This window comes from Bicyclus anynana, chromosome 9 (genome assembly GCF_947172395.1).
Source record: "Bicyclus anynana chromosome 9, ilBicAnyn1.1, whole genome shotgun sequence".
Lineage (NCBI taxonomy): Eukaryota > Metazoa > Arthropoda > Insecta > Lepidoptera > Nymphalidae > Bicyclus > Bicyclus anynana.
Window position 1 is genome coordinate 13,218,532 of NC_069091.1, and position 25,853 is coordinate 13,244,384.

Genomic DNA, 25,853 nt, shown 5'->3' on the forward strand with positions numbered 1-25,853 from the left:
ATATGGGTTGATAACGAACAGCTTTAATTCTATGAATTGAATAATTACGGCAATTATTTGATGACCAAGTGGCGTAGTGGGTAGCGAACCTGACTTCTGCATCCAAGGTCGTGAGTTCCCACAACCGCAAAATATACGTCTATCGATACCAACAATAATGCAACCCTTACTTACCCGTAAACTACTGTATTTTTTACAGACAACAGGCTAATTCAGTATCTTTGACGTATGCTAGTTGACGTATACGAAATTGAGATTCTATGTAAAAATGTCATCCGGTATTACTAGTGTCACAAATGTTGACTAATGACGGCTGAGTAGTCCCAGTTTCTTTCGTCCCAACGCAATGGAAGATATTATAGCGATTTTTCCGATTGCGATATTGGTTTTCATTTGTCTAGTATTCTTCACGAGATACGTCGCTGGTCGCATGTTCTGCCAACAGGTTTGATTAGCGTCCTGTGTTTGTAGGTCACCTTTATAGTCAAAAACACATCAAAGAGCTGAAAACGCTATCGGAATCTGTTGTCAGGGTTGGTCACCATTGCGGTGACAACGTCACGCGCTCTACTATAAAACTCTTTTAGACGTAACGATATGTGTCCGACATTTAAATCTACCTTCACTTTTAATTATTATTATAATTTATAAATTATATTATTATAATTATTATTAATATTAACCAAAACTAGGTCAAACAAATCGATTTATTGCTGACATTCATCATTAACAACCGAAATTCGGTTCACTGTTGAAAAATAGTATACCTAGACTCAGACTAAGTGGGTTTATGGGTGAATACTTAGTCCAAAACGGTAGACACACATGAAGGGAATTAAGAAAATTTTCAGGTAGGTATGTAGGTTTTTCATTACAATATGTTTTTTCTTCACAGTTTGAGAAAAGTTTGAAATTCACATAACTAAAAAATTGGAGGTGCATGCCTCGGACCGTATATGTACCTGCAAGCTCTTCGAATCAAAGGCAGAGGTCCTATTCCTATCCACTGGACTATCAGGGCTCTCATTACCGGATCGCACGGCTTAACATGCTCTCCGAGGTACGGAGGTGACACGACCTGACGACCTGACCAAATGTCCAACTCTGTTGTTAAACTGAAAATTACTTAGAAGAAAGAAAAGCTCTAACCGGGATTCGAACCCAGCACCTCTTTCTCTGATACCACAGATAACTAACCACTGGACCAACTAGGAAGTTAATAAATAGATAAATTATTGAAAGTAGGCTTTCGTATTTAATACAATATGAAATTAGGTTACATAATTAATCGTAGCGGTATCGTGAGGTGTAAAACAGCCTCTGGTCAGAACAATACGGCCACGATCACGCACAAAGGCTTTAGCGCTTTCAGCTCCTCTATTAACCCCTTCAATCAAGATTATTGTGTTTCATTGAATTAATTTTTAAATGTTTCCTACGGCGTTCTTTATTTTGTTTTTATGAGAACATTGTTTATTACACTTAATTGCTGTTTCTTTTGTTTTTAAAAAAGCTTAAGTAATTTTAGATTTTCTAAAATTAGGAACACAATAATTGCTTTTAACTCACGAATAATAAAGTTAAAGTCAGAATTCATTTCTTTAATTTAATTCCATTAAGCTTAGTTTACAAGCACTTTTGAAACGTCAGGTTAGGTTCTGAGATGGTGGTGATAATAAAAGTCGAAAACTTTCCAAACTTGGTGGTGAACTGTGTGACCGTATCTAAAACAATTTAGTGTTTTTATTTATATCTGTAATTGACAAGTAAAACACAATGGCGTTTTAATCAGAAAAACACAGACAGTGAAAACATACTGCATACAACTGAGATTTTTTTCAATTCTCTACGTATGTGGAATCTGCCAATCCTCATTTAGGCTGTGTGGTGGACTATTCGCCTGACCCGTCTCAGTCTGAGAGGAAACTCGTGCTCAACAGTCGTCTTGGTTGTTAATGTGATGATAAATGCGAATATTAAACAATAAAACAATAAAACTTATGTGCAACTAGTAAACTATGACAAAGAAAAAAATACCTTAAAACCTAATGTATCTACAAAATGGTGATCTTGTCGAAATCTTACCGAAATCGAGTAATTATTTAACATTACCTCTATAATATTTGTATAAAAGTATAGTTAAAAAAATAATTTACTCGGAGCGAACGGTCGGCAAATAGCTAATGATGTACAAAAAAAAATAATAACACCTAGTATTAAAATACACATTAGTAAAATACCTAAATAAATTACGTATACGTATCTTTCGCCTTGGAAACAAATCGAAAAGGCGGTAGTATACAATCAATACAAACGTCCGTCTGATTGCCACGGCTTGCTACAAAATACATATAAATTACACCCTTGAGTATATTTTTATTATACCACTGCGTTATTCGTTACTCGAGCAATTTCACGGGAAAGTAGATACTAGGAAGAATAATACCTACTAATAACTTTGTTTTTATGAATCGTATCATTTTCTTCTATCTACGTTCTGTCTGCTTTAGCAGAAAATGTAGTAAGAGATTTAGTCCAAGTTATAAATTTTTATTTTTATTTTTAGGTAAATAAATAGTTGTATAAACAAATGAGAAAAAATCATAGAAGTCTAGTCAGTATATTAGGTACCTAATAAAAATAGAAGACTATCACACCTGATGTGACGGGCTTACAAATCATAAAATTTTAGTTAATAAACGTATAAAATTAGTTTAAAATTTACTAGGAAAAGAACATTTCGTACAAATTTAAGTGTCGTATAAAATTAGTTAAATAAAGTTGTCCAAAAATTATCATCTTTTCAACTTTTATAATGGCCTACTACAGATAACGGTCCTCTCTTTTATACGTATAGGGGAGAGAAATTGAGTCTAGACCCATTTTACTTCATAATTAGGTTAGTCGGTGAAAAACAGTTTCCCTAATAATTTTAAATTATATAAGAGTGCCTCTTACTCTTATTTCCGCGTATAATTTCTAACGTAGCAAGGTGGCATTTAAAAATTTATTGATACATTTTGCTCTAATAAAAATTTATTCCCCCCATAAAACTACAAAATCGCAGTTCCAATATAAAATATTGGAGTCCCGTTCATGATTCAAACACCCCTGGTGACATTACAAATGTTCCTCATAAAAATGCCGTTCGACCTCTATTATATTTCTTTGCAGGTCGCCTGTAAGGAAGAATTATGTGCTACTTCAGCATAATACTGATAATATTTGACTGCCGCGGCCTGTGAACCGTTCGCAATGTTGCCAGCTGTGCTGTGGCTTCTGCTTTCCTGTGGATTGGTTTCAGGTAAGTCCATTTTATAATTATATTCATTATCATCATCATCATCATCATCATCATCATCATCATCATGATCATCATCATCATCATCATCATCATCATCATCAACATCAATCTCGTCATCATTTTCACCATAATTATCTATAACCATACGAAATGTTTACCTTACCTTTTTATCGAGGCAGTTTGTTGTCAAATTTGACGGTCTCCGTGGCGCAGTGGTATGCGTGGTGAATTTACAAGACGGAGGTCCTGGGTTCGATCTCCGGCTGTACTGATTGAGGTTTTCTTAATTGGACCTGGCTGGTGGGAGGCTTCAGCCGTGGCTAGTTACCACCCTACCGACAAAGACGTACCGCCAAGCGATTTAGCGTTCCGGTACAAAGTCGTGTAGAAACCGAAAGGGGTGTGTATTTTCATTCTCCTCCTAACAAGTTAGCCCGCTTCCATTTTAGATTGCATCACCTACCATCAGCAGGATCATTTATGTAACTCGGTGTACCATTGAAATAGTAAGTCACTACATCGTTTTCATCGTATTTTCGTAATTGTGATCATCTAACATAGTTATTTCAACAAATTTACCTTGCCTACGACATTTTACATTAAATGGCAGTGGATTTTTTTGTTTTACGATCATCTACGTACGATACGCGTTTACACGCGCTTGTAAAAGCGAGCTTTTACGCGCGTCGAAAACGCTAGTATTAAACCGCTCTAACACAATCCTGACTGCAATTTTCAAGACGAGTGTTATTTCCTTTGAAAACGGATGTCAACAGTGAACATAATTTACAATTTCATTTCGCTAAGCGGACGTATTAAAGTAAATATGCTAGAGCAAATCAAATAGCTGTTTATTTAAAAAAAAAGAAGAAAAAAAAGTATGTCAAATGAAACGAATGCTTGTAACTGAGTATATACGAATATCTTATCATTTCATTAATTCACCTTGCGGGAGCCGGGTTCATCATATGGGAGAGAGAAAATATAATATATCGAGTACAGACCAGGAAACTTCCCCGGAGATTCTTGACACCCCTTGCCCCGCCGTTACTACAACCGCTGGTCAGATCAGAACAGAACCAGGAATAACGGACCCACCGGGTACTTTTGTGGCTACTTGTGTTTGGCTTTGTCCATATAGGTTAATGCCCAAAGAATGACCACGCTGAGTATGTGGGTTGGTCAATCGCAGTCCTAGACTTCTCGCATCGTTGTCACTGCTGCCCGACACCGGTGTGAAAAACGCGTTGGTCGACCCCCTACTAGGTGGACCGAAGACATCAAGCGGGTTGCAGGGAACCGCTGGATGCTGGCGGCTCGAGACCGTTGTGCTTGGAAGTTCATGAAAGAGGCCTATGTCCAGCATTGGATAATATAATAATGATAATGACAGTCTAGGACTTGTGTTTACTGTTATGGAATTCGTCTAGAATTAGTTAACACTCCACTTGTGTTGTTCGCACGAGAGTTTTTTTAACAGACGTTAGAAAAGAGTTCAAATACAACAAATGCATTTCCAAGTATATGTTCACACGACAGCGTTTCTGTAACATTACGCTTCTTTTCGAGCAGTGTTTAATTTTAGGATTCAATATTTGAACGCTTTTAACGTCCGTTAAAAAACTCTCGTGCGAATGAGGGCTAACATTTGATCTTGTTATTTCAACATTAACTCTTGTTTCGTATATTCAACGCTGTCAGTCAATGATGCCAGGTAACGGGATAAAAGCAGTTAAAAATACGAAGCACCCAGTCAATTTAAAAATTAAAAATAAAAAACAAAACGGTCGTATATCAACAACCTCATAGCGAACTGTGTCGTGTCAATATATGTACTCAAAAAAAGTACCACGTCGACACGCAGGGTCGAGTGGAGTGTTGGATATGTTTTTGCCACTCTCCAAACGCCTCTAAATGAAAGATTTCCATTTATTCGCAAATTCATACAAATAACACATCCAACATCCATTACGAATAGGTTCTTGTCGTGAATATGTAAGATAAAATCAACTCAGGGTCATGAATAATTTATTAGTAAAGTTGGTATTGAAATTAAACTTCATATTCCTGTAATCGAATGTACTTGTATATTTTAGCAGAACTTTGAATTTTTCTTGTACTTTACAATAATACGTGGGTGAAGGAAGCTCGCGTGGGTTTAACTTGTGGGCGGTAAAGGTTAGCTCGTGTAGTAATTTTTTTTAGATCTTGTTAGTCAATGTTCTAATTTAATGTCTTTGTTTCTAGCCCTCGGCATAAAACAGAGAGTTAGATCAATTATAATGCGTATTTATTGTCTTTACTTTAGCTATATACATGGATATAATAAATAAAGATTTATTTATTTTTACGAACTTTTTAAACGTGATCAATATTCTCTCACGCTATCAAAAATATTTTTTTTTTCTTCCATATTTTTTTTTAAATATGATGATATGATTTAATAAATGTTCCCATTTTCCTCCAATTAATCTAGAAAGACTATATTAGGAGTGGGTATACGACAATAGTCGATTGAACTACCACCTTTCGGTGATAAGTCCGAACCATTTACCGATAAACTATTGAGGCTTTATTTAGTGAATTAGGCTCTAGAATAGGCTTTAGTGGGCACGAAAATAGTATAAATACTCTGGTACCCGTGGAGCCGTGATAGTCTAGTGAATATGACCTCTGCCTCTGATTCCGGAGGATGTGGATTCGAATCCGGTTCGGGACATGCACCTCCAATTTTGCAGTTGTGTGCGTTTTAAGAAATTAAATATCACTTGTCTCAAACGGTGAAGGAAAACATCGTGAGGAAACCTGCATACCAGAGAATTTTCTTAATTGTCTGCGACTGTGAAGTCTGCCAATCCACATTGGGCCAGCGCGTAACCCCTCTCATTCTGAAAGGAGACTCGAGCTCAGCAGTACGCCGAATTTGGGTTGATTATGATGATGACTCTGGTTTTTTTTTCCCGTGTTGAGTAAGTGCCGATGGCTCCATGTGGGACCACTATGGCGTCACCGGGGGGTTTGGGCGAGCGCAAAAGCATCGCCTGATGAAACCCGAAGGCTGAAATAAAGATAGAGAACGGAATGACTCTCTAAGGGCGTCTCCTATGAGACTCGGACCTCGGCTTAGAGGGCCATTCGGGAGGGTGTAACCGTGACCTGAGTGAATCAGTCCGGACGCCCCCGAGATCGTGAGTTAGGAAACCCACGTCCGGGTGACGTTAGATATCGGGGTTGACTCTGTTACCCTTAACCGTGAGACTATCGGAACTTAATATTTTCGTCTTTTCTTTGTGCCTGCGAGACACTTTTCTAATCTAAATGTACTTATACAATAGCATAGTCAACGAGCAAATAGAACGCTAACTTCACTTATTATGAGTAATTTGTCCTGAACTTCGTAATAATTTTCCGTCCTTTTACTTCGACGCTGAAAGGAAAAGAAATTAAATAAAACGCAAAAGCAATAAGGAAAGGAGGGCGGAGGGAACGGGTCTACTTGGGTTTCATTCCGCTCGGTTACACGGCGGAGGATAATTGTTGCACTCCGTGGGCCGTTGCAGCCGTAATTTGATTTTACTGTACTTTTTAACCGACTTCCAAAAAGGAGGAGGTTCTACGTTCGGCTGTATGTATGTTATTACAGTAGTACCCGCTTAAGACGATTACGCTTTGATGACGCCAACGTATGCTTCGAAAGTGGACTTTGGAAATTGGAAATTGGGATATAAGATATGGCAGGACTCGTACAGGAACCAGACGGGAATAATAAGGCACATACCTTTGATATCCACTCGCGTTTCCCGCCGACTTTGAGAAGATGACCGGCCAACCACTGGTTTATGAGACGTCACCATATATATGATTGCTCGAGGAATACAGCAATTAGGAAACCCCGAGGCAAATGGAAATTACAGTTTAGGTACACATTTACACTTTTATATAATGTTCACACTGAACGAATGGCTTATATCATCACCATCCCGAGATGCACTTCGCGTTCGCCTTCGCGCGTGGCAGTTCTCGATAGTACTTGACGGCTTATATCATCACCGCGATAGGTTTCGTACTGTCTGCGCGGCCATAATGTCCACGCAGTGTTGCTAGCCACAATATGGTGTGGCCAGTATATATTGTGCCTTATTTTAAGGTAAGGTTAGGGACTTCAGGTTTAATGGTTTAGGAACAGGTAAGGTATAATATGAGGATTTAAACGCTGGCGTAACCACGCTTTAAACGATTTCTCGCATAATACGTCATTTTACGCCAGTCCGTACAACTGGAGACATGTTTTCATACATTTCCTAACGCTTAATACGATTCGTCATCCCGTTTAATACGCCTATATGACACACTCGTGTAATTCCAAATGCGACAAATAAATTACAACAGACAAAAAGGTTGCAGGACAAGAGATAATACATGATATCTTAAAGAACTGAAAGACCCGGACAACTAACGCTGAAAATTTTGAAAACGAACTGCAAAAGTAAAATTTAATTGAAAATTTCGTAATTGCTAATGCATCAAAATCTTTTTGTCATACCAGAATAAGTGATTACTTTAAATAGCATAATTAGGTAGTCTTTACACCAAATACACAATTTTGTATAACTATGTATGTGTAAATTAGTCATTATATTTTTCACTATCCCCCACCCATATCCCCTACGCTTTCCCGTTTAAGACGCGTTTTTAGTTAGGTCCCTGCGAAATCGTATTGAACGGGTTCTACTGTACTAACTAGAGCCTTCTTGAATACCAGTTCGTTGATATACCTACTCGTAAACTTTTCAAAAGGCGTTGGCTAATCAAGTATTAGATCCTACTAATATTATAAACGCGAAAGTTTGTATGGATGTTTGCATGGATGTTTGTTTGGATGTTTGTTACTGTATAACGCAGCAACTACTAAACCGATTTGGCTAAAATTTGGAATAAAAACAGATTTACTCTGGATTAACTCATCTCGGAGAAATCCATGGTTCCCGAGAGATTTGTGAAAAACTAAATTTCTTTGATTTGAAACTTGAAACGAACGCATTCTACATACAAGAATTACGTGTTTTATTTCTAAACACCCCATGTGGTTTGGACCTTCCAAAACCCACCACAGTGGTATTTAAAATTTTGCTTTTATTCTATGTAGTTAGGTAGTTTGCTCAGTAAAATATTATCTACAGCTGTTTACGCAGAAGGATTATCTATAGCCGCTGGACTGAATGTTTTGCCTTTGATCCCTTACGTGTCTCTGGGAGCACGCTCGGCCGTCAATCGGTATTATCCATATAAAATATAGGTGATTGATAATAATTAAGTTACTAAGACTAAAGGAAGGTTTTCGGTATATTACTTACTAGTAAAATGGAAGCAGCTATCTATGTTCGGAGTATTTATTACGAGTTCCAATCAGAAATATGTAGCGTACGTTGAAGAACAACACGAGCACGAACACGAGAAGAGGGAGTGTCGATCGATCTTCAAGGAATTCCTTAACCCTAAATCCTGTAGTCACAAGTTCCGGACTCTGCTCGGAATTTTTCTCTCTACCACGCGATAGACCCGGCTCCCGCTTGGTGAATGGAATGCTAGGATATTCGTCTCATCCGTAAAGGAACCAAAGTTACCGACATAGTTCATATCAATGATGCTGAAAGATCAATTTTATCGATTTTTATTTTATTGACCATTTCAGTTACTAATCCAGGCTTTCTACGAAATAGGCGATAACTTTTGCTGTAAAAGAAGCTTTTTCAGTAACTTAACCTTTGTTAGGCCACCGCTGCATAGTGTGAATCAGCCCTAATGTAAATTAACTAACAAAATAATTGACAACTGTACTGTCTTTGAACATGACTTTGCACTTAAATTACATAATTAGAAAGTGCTTAAGTTACTAAATGACTTTTGTTACATCAAGTATCTGAGAACAGTTTAACTTAGGTGAGCTTAAGCTTCAGGGCTAAGTTACAAGCTTTTAAGCTTAAGCCACTTTTTAAAAGAAACTTTTACCAATAGAAAGCTGACATTATCAGCGAGTAAACTATAAAAAAAAGCCAGAAGAGATATCTGGCAATAATAAAAAAGACACTCATATGAACAAAGTGCGCACTGTTTTTCTCTGAATAGCGTAATTTCATTATTCCGAGGAAAAAACCAGTTATGCGAATAAGTATAAAGTAAATCCAAAAGTAATATTAAAAGTACGCTAACATTATATTAGAGTAACAGAAAAAAAATTAAGCAGAGTTAGTTTTCCAGTAACATAAGGATTTCAAGAGTAATTTGTCTAGACACCAGCTTAAGTTCGTTTAAACAAGATTTTATATTCAGTTGATACAATCTCTAATAATAAAATAAAGCTGAAGAGATATTTTGGACTTATTAACGTTAAAGTAACTACTGTATTAGGCAATGCTCTTAATATTTAAATGACATGTAACTATGGTTAAAAACAGCATGAAAAATCAGTGGTTAGCTTCTGCGATTAGAGAGAGAGAGGGGTGTTGATATGTTGAGGTTTCAATAATTTCTTAAATGATCAATCAGGAGTTGGGACGTTAGTGAGTTGTGGATTAGAGAGAGAGGGGTGTTGATATGTTGATGTTTCAATAATGTCTCAAATGATCAATTTTGTTCATCAGTTGGTCAATCATCAGTTGGGACGTTAGTGAGTTGTGGATTAGAGAGAGAGGGGTGTTGATATGTTGATGTTTCAATAATGTCTCAAATGATCAAATTTTTTCATCAGTTGGGACGTTAGTGAGTTGTAGATTAGAGAGAGAGGGATGTTGATAATATGTTGAGGTTTCAATAATTTCTCAAATGATCAATCAGGAGTTGAGACGTTAGTGAGTTGTGTTACAGTCCGTATCCATTAATATTTTAAATCGATCTTTACTTTGACTCTATCAAAAACCGCAAACCCGCATTGTACATAGTTGTGGGTCTAAGCTACTAATGTACTCCAGCTGGGGGCCATTAAAATTTCATTATCGTTTTACTAGATTGGAAAAACATTTATCATATTTTTTGAGACGTAATTACATGAAAATTGTACTTTTTAAATATGATTGTGACAATACGAGCTAAAACGCCTGTCGGCCATGGCCATGATGGTCTATATTTCAACTGTTTAATGACGTCACTATAACAAATCCCTTACAAACGGAGCTTTGGCAAAAATATTAGTTAACAATTAATTTGACCGTTAGTACATCAAGTGTGTTAGTGACGTCACAAAATGGACGACAGCGTTTTTGACGTTTGGAAAATTTGAAAAATACGTGATATTTAAATTAAGTTTTATAAGAAATCCTTAACTTTTATTAATTGACTAGCTTACGCCACGCGGTTTCACCCGCGTGGTTCCGTATGAATATGGGGATAATATATAGTCTATAGCCTTCCTCGGTAAATGTGCTATCTAACACTGAAAGAATTTTTCAAATCGGACCTGAGATTCCTGAGATTAGAGCGTTCAAACAAACATACTCTTCAGCTTTATAATGTTAGTATAGATATCGATATATTTTGGACCCTTATTCCATGTACTACACGAAATTAATATTGTTTAGGTATAGCATAATAGACACATTATTACTATTGAATTAGATGGTCAAAGACATTGCATCAAATCAGCCTTTCACTTGCTAATAACATGAATGCGTCTGAAGTGCAGTTGGTAATGGATCTTACGTAGCCCGTAGTTTAGCCCAACATACTCTATTACCCTTTGAAGTTACAAGTACCCTCGATGCAGTTAATGCACGTAAGTACGCCGCAGTTCAAAAGCCAAGACAAAATTACAGGAAGGTAACTAAGATTGTTAGCTAGTTCTACTCGTATCTAAGTTCGTCTTCCTGTAATTTTGTTACCGCAATTTAAGTTGAACTGGTCTACTTACGAGTACCTACTATATTTTATCTGTTACATTTTCACTACTTTGAGTACTACTTTCATTGCGGAGTTTTCAGATTAATGATAGGCTAGTTGACACTTAAGCTTTTAATGGTGTTAATTATCGTTTGAAATATTCGATTGAAAAAAAAAAATATTTTTTTTTGCCGTGATTACTTGAAAATTTTAATTTTTAAATATTTTTTGACAATACGAGCCAAAACGCCTGTCGGCCATGATGGTCTATATTTAAACAGTTTCATGACGTCACAATAACAAATCCCATCCAAACGACGACAGCGTTTATGACGTTTCAAAAATTTAAAAAAAATAAACGATTTTAAAATTAAATTTTATAAGAAATCTTTAATTTATAGACTACAGATATTGATATATTTCGGACCCTTATTCCACGTACTCTACTAAATTAATATTTTTGAACTCAAATTAGAACAATAAATTTCCAGTAGGAGTAAGATGTAGACATTATGAATGTTATTTAAACGGGTACATACCACGATAAAACGACGAGATTTTTATTGTCGATATTTCGACCCAGTTGCATGGATCGTGGTCACGACGGGACTGAAGTTGCGAGATGAGAAGTGAAGTCAGCTGTTAGGGGCAAAATCGATCTACCTATTATATTCTTGTTCTTTTTCTTTTTTCAACGACCTCGCGTTTTTGGCTGTTTAGGCAAACCACACTCACGACATCGCTTTTGTTATTATGCGTGTCGCGGCGCCCTCTTGGTTTGCACAATTCTACCACCGGGTTCCACTCGCTGGCTAGTTTGAAACCATCTTCCCGATTGAAATTTTTGTATTTTCGAATTTCAATGGCTTCTCGAACTACTCGGGGTATATAGTGGCGGTCTGTGGAAATAATGCGTGGATTATGGATCTCAATCCAATGTTTAGTTCCCGGTTGTAGAATGTGATCAGCTATCGCAGACTTTTGCGGGTCGTTGTTTTTTATCGCTCGTATATGTTCTGTTACACGGGTTGCTATGGGCCTCTTCGTTTGTCCAATATAATATACAACTGGGTCGAAATATCGACAATAAAAATCTCGTCGTTTTATCGTGGTATGTACCCGTTTAAATAACATTCATAATGAACAACCACGAAATAAGTTTAAAATCATAAGATGTAGACATATCTCGGGAAGAGATAAAAAAAATATCAAGCAATAAAGTTTTAAAACAAAACAACACAAATCCAATAAAATCGACCTCAGTTGACAAGCACTGGTGCTACTAGTTAATTTTATGTAACTATTTAAATATAGCTTTAAATAATAATTTTATTTTTTCTATTCAAGAATTAAGGAACCCTAAAAATGTTTACCAAAAAACGCGGCTTTGTAGGAACTGTGGGAAAATAAATTTAAGTGAACCGAGAAGAAATAGTGCAATAAACAGCCATTTATCATTTCCAATGTGAAAGGGTTCCGTCGACCCTTCACCAGACAAAGCGTAGAGAGAAAGTTTGCGAAACGTGACGCAGGTTAAATTTAATACTGACACCCAACGGGGCTGATACATCGATATTCAATTCAGAACATTTCTTATGAGAATCCAATGTAAGTTTGGGAGTTAAAAAAGATCTTGTCACGTAGTCGGGGACACAGATACAAATATTTTATTGTTTTGGTCTTAATATACAGTACTACTATTACTAGCGGACACCCGCGACTTCGTCCGCCCTCAGACCTCTTTAATCCGGCCCTGTCACAAAATCCGTTTAAAGTGAACCAACTATAAACTATCACCTTGCCAAATTTCATCTCTGTATGTCCACTGGTTTCGAGATTTCATGATGAATGAATTTTCTCATTTTTGTTAGATAAGCCCAGTCAATTAAACCTTGGAATAAGAGCTGAAAACTCGCATAGGGCCTACATTTTGGTGTTCTAAAAGTTGTCTCAAAAGTCTCTTAAAATCTACCGTCTGAGCACTAAGTTATTCAAAGTCAAACTTACTTACACAACACAACTTACTATAAATATTTAAGCATGTTATACTAAGAGTACTACCATGTGTAACTTACCCAGTTAATAAAATAAAAAAAATATCAGTTTGCTAACACTTAAATAGAAGCATGGCGTATTCGTTTGTTTTTTATGTCTTAATTAGCGGACGCCTGCGACTTCATCGTAGAGTTCAGTTTTCACAAATCCCGCGGGAACCATGAATTTTTCCGAGATGAAAAGTAATGCAGAGTAAAATTTATTTCCATTCTCAGCCAAATCGCTTCAGTAGCCGCAGCGCAATGAAGGAACAAACATATACACTTACACAATAACTTTTGCTTTTATAGTATTAGTGTGATAATCTAATAAGCGATGGTCACTCCCTCATCACGAAACCTCGAAAACCGCTTGATGTAAAAAATTTAAATTTGGCAGGGAGGTAGTTTACAGTTAGTAGACGTCAGACTAAGAACGGAACTTGTACGAAAGAGCCAGATTAAGGAGATTTAAGGACGGACGGATTCACGGACGTCTGCATATACAACATATACATATATGTTACACCACAGAGCCTAAATACCCTATTAACTGATTATGAATCACGGATAAAACTCACGTAATACAACGTCGGCGTATGCCCGACTAGTTTCTAACTCATACGGGCCCTTAGTCATAAGCTGGTTCTTGCAACGCGCCTAAATACACTGTTCTATTCTACTATAGTATCTTCTATGTATTTCAATGTAATTCTATGTATTTCAATGTAATTCTATGTATTTCAATGTAATTCTATGTATTTCAATGTAATTCTATGTATTTCAATGTAATTCTATGTATTTTAATGTAATTCTATGTATTTCAATGTAATTCTATGTATTTCTATGTATTACTATTGTACCTTCTATGTATCAAAGGTTGCAACGGAAGCTTAAGCTGAGCTCGAATCTCAGAATCAATAGTATCTCGGAAGATAGGGATTTTCGTAGTAAGGAAGCATTACAATAACAAAGAGAGAAACAATCTTGAAGCTCGAAGATTTAATATGGGTAGATACTATAGGTACTAATACTTGCTGGTTCTATACGTTGTCTTGCATATATGAATTTATTTCGTATAAAAATACTAAAACCTTGATTGAAAAATAGGCGACAGCTAGAGAGGTAAAATAAATTATTTAGATCACATTTTTAGGCCGGGTATTTCATTTTACTAAAACACTTAAAAAAACATATTTATTTGGAAATCACAGACAGACAATTATTTTATCGCGACCACAAGCTAATTACTATTTTTGACGTTTGCTAAGTTGACTTAAATGAAGTTGAGATTCTATGTATAACAAATGTCATCCGGTGCTTACAGGTGGATATCACAGTAAAGTACCTACTCGTAGGTATGTTGATGACATTTTGTTAATTGATTTGATGTTTATTTTAATAGGTTGATAATAAAGATTAAAATAGTGAATAGGACACGCAGAAACACCGTGACATGATATTTTTATATTTTTTGCCGCCTAAGTAATGCTAGCCACAAACGGTAAATTATTCTCACGTTTCTGTAGCACTCACGACTATAATTGATCGTGTGTTAGTCACTGCGTACATGAATTGTATAGTATGCCGCCGCGTAGGTACTGCCGTTTGCTTTTTTATATACGTTTATCAGAAACGTGAGAATAATTGACCGTTTGTGGCTAGCGTAAGTATATTTTTTGTCGGGTGTTTTTTCAGAATGAATTCGAACACTTTTAATTGAAATATCTCTTTCTTGTACAATGAACGTATAATTTCTGCGTTGTTTTTCTCGCGCCGTCCGATGGGTGCTTTGTCAAATATAATACTCTTCATTTTTCTCCCGCTAGAACATTAAAGAAAACGAGTGGTTTTAAAATGCCTATTTTTCAGCTGTGATTAAATGTACTTAGTACTTCGTGGGTGGTTAAAGATTATTTGTAGAAAATATACAATCTTATTGAACGAATAAAAAATCCGGTGTATTTATAGAAGCAGTTTTATATAAATTTATTTATAGTAGTGTACCAAGACTTGGTTGCTAACAGATTGCAGATTTCAGAAAATTAAAAATTTTAAGAGATAAAAAAAATTTGATAAAAAAAATACAACCGACAAAACCCAACGTTCAGCTCGTGCGGATTAGTTTGACACCTGGCTCGAATGATGTTTGTATAGTGATTGTTTGGCTGTGCTTGGTAGGCAGGTGCCAAGTTAATGCGCACGAGTTATACCAACTAAACTAAAAAGTGAGAAATAACATCATCATATTATTATGTTCTACCTGCTAGTCAGTATGAAGGCGGTGGTAAGCCGGTGATGTATTAATTCAAGCCATGTAAGCCATGTAAGAATATCATAAAGATTTAGGTTTTTGAGACAGTGCTGTTTCATGTGGTCTTGTCAAAAACGGCTTAAATCTACGACTATTTTTAGTGCCATTTTTGCTCGTTGCTTGGAAAAAAATTGTGGAAGGCAGGTATGTTGCTCTGAGTCGTGTTAAAACCTTGAAAGGAATAACGCTGTCTGACTTAGATTCAAACAAATTATTGATAAGGCCACAAGATGAAAGAGCATTGCCACAGAAGACGCGATTACGCACCTTAAATTCCATCTCAAACCATGTATAATTTTGTACGAACTGAACATTTTGGCATATTGAACCTTATGAGGCAAGCGCAAAAGGTACCAACCAAGTATATACCATACTTGTCGTTACTCGTATGGAATGGCATTTAAAGCTTAAACCATCTCATTACCACCCATTAAGGTCAAAAATGCCAACTCTTAGGGTGCTTTTCCACCAGAGATGTGCTATGCAGCTATTCTGCGAAGATGTGAAATCTACGCTACGTGACCGTTTCCACCAATACTGAGCTATGTAGCTGTGCGAGGAAGATACGCAGCTCGAGCTACGAGTATGCGATATATCGATAGGCATACATAGCACGCATCCTTCCATATTAAAAACATAGGTATCTTAGTTGAATCCGTTTCCACCAGTGCTAAGCTATGTGCACCAATGAATATGATTGGTGGATATCAAACGCATCCATAGCAACGTAGCGTAGCACATCTTTGGTGTCAAAGCACCTTTATAGAAGCCCTGTAATTGGTGCTCAAAAATAGGCAGATGTTAAACGAAAATTAATGTAAAACATAACTTGCCTGGTTGAATTGATTTGAATTAATTAACGTTTTCACTTGAATCGCATCAGGAATTAACACAAAACCGTAGGCGGCTTTGGCGGGTAATATTTAAGCTAATCCGGTTACAACGTTAAACGATCATACTTGGGGTTAATCACGAGAGCGTAAATAGATACAATTGAGATTGTTACCAGCCTGTTTTACCGAACCTGTTTTACCTCCCTCATTATAGGAGAAGACATTTAAGAGGTTAGATGTACCACACTGCTCTAATATGGGTTAATAATGGTTATAATAATATCTTTTTTTTATAATTATTGACAAGTTAGCTCTTGGCTACAATATCATCTGTTGGTCAGTGATGATGCATTCTAATATTGTTAGGCGTAGGATGAAAATCCACACCCATTTCTGTTTCTACACGACAATGTACCGGAACGCTAAATCGCTTGGCGGTACGACTTTGCCGGTAGGGTAATAACTAGCCGACGCCGAAGCCTCCTACCAGCCAGACCTGTACCAATTAAGAAAAACTCAAGTGGCACAGCCGGGGATTGAACCCAGGACCTCCATCTTGTGAGGCCACCGCGCATACCACTGGGGCCATAGAGGCCACCAACTTTGTAACGATCACTATCATTGTCATTAATGTCGAATGATAATGGCTGACTTAAAACTTGAGCTGCATTGTATTCCATAATATTTGCATACATGGTTTTTATATAAACTGATAAAAGATAAGAAGCTAAGAATGTTATAGTATAAGGGAATGCCATAATAAATACTTTAAACACGTGAATAAATATGTATAAAGTTTATCAAAGAACGAACCTACCCTTGTAAAGTTTCCGGCACGATGCACAAAAGGAAAATTGTTCAGTGGAAATTCTAAAACTTAGCAACGTACTACGTGCGTATAATGTAAAATTTTCCGCTTATCTTTTTTATCAATAAATTATCATCATCAGCCGATGGACGTCCACTGCTGGTCATGGGCCTAACACCACTATCTCAAGCCGCCAGCGTCCAGTGGCTCTTTGCAACCTGCTTGATGTCATTGATCCACCTAGTGCGGGGTCAACCAACACTGCGCTATCCGGTGCGGGGTCATTATTCTAGCAATTAGGGAACCCTACGTCTATCGGCTCTTCGAACTACGAATGTATACCCTGCCCATTGCCATTTCTGCTTCGTGACTCGCTGAACCAATACATAAATCTATACTAATATTATAAATGCGAAAGTCTGTATGTCTGTCTGTCTGTTGCCTTTTCACGGCTTGGAGCTTGGAGCAAAACAAAGGGTAGTTTTTGACCCTAAAATAAAAATAGAAAGGTTGAAATAGGGGTTGAAAATTTGTATGGAAAGTCCTTAATTTTTAGTTTTTTTCACTTTTAAAAATTTGTTCGTAAATAAAATAAAATACGAAATATAATGTGATTCAAGAATTTTTAAAATTCAACCCCTAAACTAGTAAAATAGTGGTTAAAAGTTTACATTGATTTCCTCAAATATAAATACAACTGAAGTGCCTGTATGTGATTTTAAAACTACCTTATTTTACAAAGTTTCAAGTATCAAGTTATTTACCTACATGAAACTAAATTGAAAAAAAATTGTTCACAGCGCATTATCAGGTGTGCACTGACCCTAAAAACGCGTTTCTAAGGGCACTCGAAGGCGTCGAACCCTCAGTTTTCGTTGTTATCAGCACGTTCAAGTTTTCTGCCGCGTCGTATTAAGAGGATTATACCTATTAGGGGAAAGTTTCTAATGGATCATGCGTTACGCGCACAAAATAATAAATTTCGCAAAGTTTTCGCATGTGAAGTAAAAAGTTAGTGGAACACATGCGAGATTAATTCCATATCATAAATATCTAGTATAAATATCATACTATAATAATACAAATTAGAAATTGAGTATTTGTTCTTTTAATACAATTGGGGCTATAAAAGAAAAGCAGCTAAATATAATATTAAAAAAAATTAAGAAAAAAAATCTATTTACTTTAATCTGCGGAACTACTCATCGGATTTTTATGTGGTTTTCACCGTTAGGTTAAACAGAATCTTACAGAACTAAGTTAGGAAATAAGTTATGCGAAAAAGTTATGATTTTACAGTGTCGCGGGCATACTAAATTCAATATTCATTTATTTCAAGTAGGCTCAATTACTTCATTAGTTTTTATATTGCTTGAAAAAATAGTAATTTAATAGCAATACACTTTGTTGTTGTATATGGCTTTGCCTAAATAATTTCTATAAATCTTAAGCCGGATAACAAACCAAAATTTAAAATACATTTTTAGAAAAAAAAAAAAACTTAGAAGTGGATGTTAAGAAATAAAATAACCAATGTTGAACAAAAGCTATAATCACAATATTTGTCAGGACAACTTAACTAACAAATCAAACTGTAACTAAAATAAGACCCTAGAATGGAAGAGAATACCTTGAGCAGTCCCAGAGAACCAGGGAGCAGGTTTAATGGATCCCTTCCGACGTGCCAACACTCACCATTCACTGCTCAAACCATTCTCCCCGCCTATCCCAAGTAACCTATCCCAAATATCCCATGAAGGATTACACAACAAAAGTTGTGGACCGGTCGAATCCCGATCGCTCCCCCTCTCTAACTCCCACTTTTTTTTGTGTTGCCTCGCGCCACCTAGCGTACGCACTAGCCAACACAAGATCGAGTGACTAGTAGTCTCAGACTAGTATTTCCTACAGTAATATATTTTTGTCCTACAGAAATAATAGGCATTTTTTATTCGGTATAAGAGAGAGTATACGAGACTATCAAAATTTTATGATAACCTGTGGATGAAGGTAACAAATAAAATACTTTAGTTTGCATTTTTTTAATTTTTTCATTCATTATCAACCCATATTCGGCTCACTGCTGAGCTCGAGTCTCCTCTGAGAATGAGAGGGGTTAGGCCAATAGTCCACCACGCTGGTCTAATGCGGATTTGCATTTTTATTTACTAACAATTTTAATATAATTGGATATAGTAATAAATAAAACAATAAAGCATACCTATTGAAGTGAAGTTATAAGACCATCTAGTTCTTCGTTCAACTATTGCTATAAAATAAAACTAGGTTAATTTAAGGACCTAATCAACGTTCCTCGACGACTTTTAAAGAGCCTTATCTTTGGCGACCTTCAGTAACTCTTGGGTCTTTTTTTAGTAAAAGTGTTTAACTTGGTCTAATTTCCCTAAAAAAAGAGTTTTACTGTTTCTAATTAACTTGAACTTAGGCGGATGATTATTTTTAAAACAAGTAATGCTGAATTCTAGCTTAAATTGAAGAAAATACAATAATGCAAATGCCTGTTTAGTTTATTTGATCAAGCTTATATAAATATTACATTCATCATCAACCAATATTCGGCTCACTGCTGAGCTCGAGTATCTTTATCAAAATGAGAGGGGTTAGGCCATTAGTGCACCACGCTGGCCCAATGCGGATTGGCAGACTTCACACACGCAGAGAATTAGGAAATTTATCTGGAATGCAGGTTTCCTCACGATGTTTTTCCTTCACCGTTTGAGACACGTGATATTTAATTTCATAAAATGCACATAATTGAAAAGTTAGAGGTACAGGCCCCTTACTGGATTCAAAACTACGCCCTCCGAATCAAAGGCAGAGGTCATATCCACTCACTCACACACATATCACGTCTATGATTCTCAAAATTCATCAATCAATCAATCTAATTATATTTATTATATGAAATATGATTCTCAAAATTTTTGTAAGAAAGTCTGTATGTCACCATTACTCATATATACGTAGGTTTAGTTTATTGTTATTCATGGAAACTTTGGATGGAGTGAGCCGATTTTATTGACTTTTTATGATAATATGCATTGACGGTGTTCCCACCTATAGGTATTTGTAGATGAATAACAAATAATAAGCCACCAACAATGAATAAGAAATCCTTGCAATTTTCTTTTTTGCATGTTTGAATGTTTGATTTTAGATAGAAGCAGGCGTTACTTTGTGGAAGTTTATCATGAATATATAATGATTTATTTCTTTTCCTATTCTCCGCGAAATGCACGTTGTAGAGTCAACATCTCCTGAGGATGTTCCGGTTTCGGGGAAACGTACGTAGAGAATATTTTGTCGGACCTGGGTGATGACGCATGGGTTTGTAGGCTTTTCGAGGATGATAGCAAACTAAATAAATCATTATAATATTGAATGTTTGTTACTCAATCACATAAAAACAGACGAGGTCGCAAACATTTGCTAGGAGTAGTTGTCAATGTATATTTGCGAATTTATTTTTAAAAAGTAGATTATATAAGGGGTTATACAAGGGGTAAATTTAAACCCACCCACCATATACGAGGCATTTTTAGGGCAAGAGACTTAGGGCAAGGGCCGCTAAATAGAAACCGAGTTTATTTTTTTAGCCCCGCATGTTACATGAAACTTTTCACTACGATTGCGAGAAAATAAAATAATTCAATACAAAATTCGATGTTAAAATTCTTTTCGCACACGCAGCGCGCAACTTAATTAAAATCAAATAAAAAAAATTACGCATTCCACAGACAAGAAAGCTGCATTTCTTTCCAATTTCAAATTTTTATCAAACAATCATGGCCTTACCTTACATATTATGTACCTATTCGTACTTAATGAAGATTCTATTTACTTAACTATATTATTTATTTAACTATATCATTAAACTATTTCCGAATTAAACCTTTTTCGTTAAAAAAAACAATGTTACTTTAGCCCCTAGAGGTTGAAATGCTTGTTTAGCCCCGCTGTGGAGTGGTAATGTGACAGTGTTATTGAGAAACTCTTTGCATTTAATTTAATATAAATTGTTTTACACTTATCGGACAGAAAGGAGATATATTCCTAAAACAAATCACGTGGACAAAATCACAGGCGTCATCTAGTTTTATCCGTTATATTTATAACGTAATTTACTTCATAAACGATTTTCCTGTAAACACTTTTAAAACTCGTCCATTTCCATATAAAGCGACGCTTAATGTTTTTATCATCAACGAATTTGTAAATTAGGTTCAAAGTATGTTAAATTTACATGAAATCGTCGGCTTCGAAGGTCTTAAAGGCTGATAAGATTGCGTAAGCTACTTGAGGGCATGTTACAGCGGTAAAGAGGGCGCAAACAATAGACCGACGCGCTTAGATTGTTAAGTATTACGTATTTTTCTTCTCCAATATTACTTTATGTTTTATGGAGAATTTTATTAAGACGTGCTTCCATCGTATCTTAATGTTTCATTTTAGTCTGCTGTGTAGTTTTTTTACATTACTTCGGAATAAAAGTGGGGTTAATGAATTTGACTCTTACCGATCAAACCTTACCTAATTCTTATGATATCTAACAACCTATCCTCGGTCCATTACTATGAATTAAATACTTTAAAAAATATACAGGCGTGATAGCCTAGTGGATATGACCTCTGCCTCCGATTCCGGAGGGTGTGGGTTTTTATCCGGTCCAGGACATGCACCTCCAACTTTTCAGTTGTGTGCATTTTAAATATCACGTGTCTGAAACGGTGAAGGAAATTCACCGTTTCAGACACGTGATATTTAATTTCTATATTAAACATCGTGAGGAAACGTCTAATATTTAACATCGTGAGGAAACCTACATACCAGAGAATTTTCTAATTTTCTGCGTGTGTGAAGTCTGCCAATTCGCATTGGGCTAGCGTGGTGGAGTATTGACCTAACCCCTCTTATTCTGAGAGGAGACTCGAGCTCAGCTGTGAGCCGAATATGTGTTGATAACGACGACTTTAAAAAAATATATCACGTCTAGGTAAGTCGGTCATTAGATTAAAGATTAATATGGAATGCTGAGAATATTTTTTGAATTAATGATTTTAGGGCGTGATTTTTTGATAAAAATGAGACATCTAAATTTAGTCAAAACTAAAACAGTCAGGTTTTCGAGTCACGTTTTTGTTTTTGATCTGGCTTTTTGCTTAAATTTTAAATTGGATTTTTTGATGTCTCATTCTCATTAAAGAAATACCATCCCTTGGAAAGAATTCAAATTGGTCATCCGTTTGAGAACTATGTTGCTCGGCCAGGCATACAGACAAATATACCTACACACGACGATTAAATATGTCTAACGTTAATAATGCAGTGACAGAAATTGTTACTAATAAATTTGTTACTGCTAGACTTGTAATGGAAATATATTATACCATAAATTAATAGGCTACTTTTGTCCTGAAAAAAAATCCTTATTTCCCGCGTGAAAAAGAGAATTCCACCCGGACGGAGTTGCAGGCGTTCGTTATGAAATAAAATCACCAAACAACTCGACAATGGGGATGATGACTGTTGAATATATTGATTTTTATGATACATTCGGGTAAATAAGGTCAATGTTAATTAATTTATATATCTATAAAAAGCAAAGATTGTCTCAATATTTGCAAAATAAATATGATTGTAAAATTTCAAAATGTATTAAAAATCTTTTATCGTAATTAACAATTCATACAGTACAGTAAAAATTCATACAGTTTTAGCTTCCTTACATTAAATGTGACATTTTTTAATACATGAACTATAAACATAAACGCACAAATAACAAAGATATTAGTAATTTGTTGTTGTTGTTGTGTAGTCAAAAATTTAATTGTTTGAACGCCCATACAAATGTAACGATCATTATGTACCTACAACGTCATTAATTCGTACCATTATGTATGGAGCGTTTTTCAAGGATTCGTGGCAGTGTCACAAATAATCCTCTAAATCCCTGTAGCTCCGAAAGTAATGATCGCAGATACCCTGTCACTTTTACAGAATTGCTTTACTATTAGCATACTCTAAATTTATATACAATTATTTAAGAAACTGTCTTCATCCCTATTGAATATTCTGTCTGAACTGTGAACACACTCTAACGTCGGTAATGCCGTCTCCACACGCGACATCAGTCGCGACAAGTTTTCTTGTCATGCTAAAGTGACTAAAATAAAAGTGATTAGCCACTTGAATTAATAACATACCAAAACCAGGTAATTGTTGTTTCCCGCCGAAGGCACGCAAAGCTACAATGAATAAAACTGATAAGGTGGATTGTTTTTATTTTTTCAACATTTAATACGATTTATTATATGAAACCAAAAATTTGGCTACATTGTTAGCTTTACATTGTTAGCCGTGTAGCTTAATGAAGATTAATAAATAATAGTATACTTTGCGAGGACTTTCGTCGGGTAAAGGTGAATTGTATTTTTCGTTTCAGTTAGTTAGTTCAGTGTTAGTTTTCAAAATAGTTATTTGTTAACAACTTTTTTTTCTACTTTGAAAACAACAAGGACATCAGACACAAGTTTGTGTGTAAGTGTGTATGTTTGTTACTCCTTTGCGATGCGGCTACTGAAATGATTTGGCTGAAATTTGGAATGGAAAAAGATTTTACTCTTCATTATCATATAGGCTACTTGTCATCTCGGAAAAATCCAAGGCTACAGCGGGATTTGTGGAAAACTGATTGCCACGCGGACGAAGTTGCCGGCGCCCGCTATTCATTAAATTATAAAGCTTCATAATATACTGACTACGTTCCTAAGATAGATAATAGGCTAAAGTAAATAGGCCAGCTGGTCATTGTGGTCTCTTAGTCTAGCCAGAGGTCGCGATCGATTAGCATCTGTCACTAAAAGTTACATTGTCACAAAGTACTGAGCGCACTATCACTAATGAGAACACTACAAAACAAACAGCAGCCATTGTAATGACATGAGTTCACATGTGTTTACCTGACTCATTCTCGTGAGCAAACAAAGCCAGTTTCAATAGACCCCTTTTTGTTTGTATCTAATAATGTCACCGAAGGTAAGGTAAGTAAGGTAGGTAAGGTAGGTAAGTTAGCATTACTTTTTAAAGTGTTCAGTTAAGTTAATTCAATTCTAAGTAAATTTCAAAGTACAAATGTTACGAGATTCTCGAGTACGGGTGTTACTCACATTATTAATCATTATTATTGTAGGAAATAGTAGTCTGAGACAGATATTATGTCAGGTGGCGCAACTTGGTTCCGTAAAGAGTGGGGAGTTAGAGGGGGGTACCGATCGGTTGACGAGCATTGGTGTAATCATTTACTTTACGCACATAAAAGCATTACTGATGTCTACTCAATACCTACTAAGCAAGTACTTTATCCAAAGCAAAACCGTCTTTCGAAAGTATTTGACTACACCGACTGCAGAAAGAAACCGCAGCTTTTCCACCACTTTCAAAGGTTTCTTGAACATAACAAAGGGAAGCACTTAAGGCAAACTTAGCGTGTAATGAGGCTATTTAAAATAATACTAGATATCCCCTTGGATTGTGAAGGTCGATTTGCGGGGATTATCTCCAGTCCCTCGGCGCCCATCTCAGCCACTGTCGAGCCCTGCCCCAAACAAGGGGCTTTATTGTTTCTAATTACATTACAGATTTACGACGTCTCTCTTAACTTTTGCTTTTTCTTTTTTTTTATTGACTAATGGAAATATAACTTTATATTGTATACTGGCATTGTTCAAGCTATTTTATATCCTTGCAACTTCGTCCGTTTTCAATTTTTCAATTTCATATTGTCTTCAATTAAAGGATATGGTCCATTTCAGGTCCACTCTTGTACCCCGTATCATCCAAATTTAAAAAAAACAAGGTTCTTATTAAAATATATTAAAGTGAATAAATCTAACTAAATAAAAAGAAATAAAATAAATTCGTAGATTTGTATAATCAAAAATAGTTAAAAAAATATCTGCTTATGTTTCCTCCAGGGTACAATGACTGATCCTGGGCTCCATACAATTTTGGACCATCTCCTTTATTGATATAAAGCCATGTGGCTATCACAAACTAATTTAGAAGATAATTATATTAACCATATAAAATTCTGCCGTTTGCAGCCTTAGAAATGAAATTTAATGGAAAAATTAATTAAGTTGAAAAAAATATTAGTACACCGTTATTTTTTAATTGAAAAATTAATTGAAAATTTTCATATTCTGCTTTCTTTTTTAACTTTATTTATCGTAACGACACAGCTACGGACAGTTTATAGCAGACAAAGAATAGTAGAGGTTTCACGTTTTTCCAGAAAACTTTTCCAATTTCCTTCCTTCCTCGAACTTCAAGGAATATTTAAAAAACAATAATTGTATCCATAATCTATCCATGGTTCTTCTTACTACTTGTTTGTTTCCGTCGACCCCCCAAGTTGTTCGACCAACACTGTGCTCTTCGGTCCTGAAAGTCCATCGACCATTGTTGATGTCACTTAAAGAAGTCACTTACAAGTAAAAACAATAATTTAACACAAGGGTACTAAATTGTTTTTACACATAAATAAAATAGTATCTAAATAAAACCCTTTTTTGTATTGTTTACTTTTAGTAAAATATATTGTTTTAAATAAATCAGTCTTGTTTAAAACAACACGAACTCTTTCCTGTTCACTGAAATGGTGCTATTA

At 35.7% G+C, this 25,853-nt stretch overlaps 1 protein-coding gene across 1 annotated transcript in view; it reads left to right on the forward strand.

Annotated features, from left to right (window-relative positions):
* Nucleotides 1–3,171: 3,171 nt before the first annotated feature.
* LOC112047502 (uncharacterized) overlaps nt 3,172–25,853 on the forward strand; it is a 76,100-nt gene continuing 53,418 nt past the window's right edge. Inside the window, exon 1 of the mRNA XM_052883398.1 lies at nt 3,172–3,304. Within this exon, the coding sequence (XP_052739358.1) occupies nt 3,256–3,304 (49 nt within the window). The 5' untranslated portion in view covers nt 3,172–3,255. The remainder of the gene's footprint in view (nt 3,305–25,853) is intronic.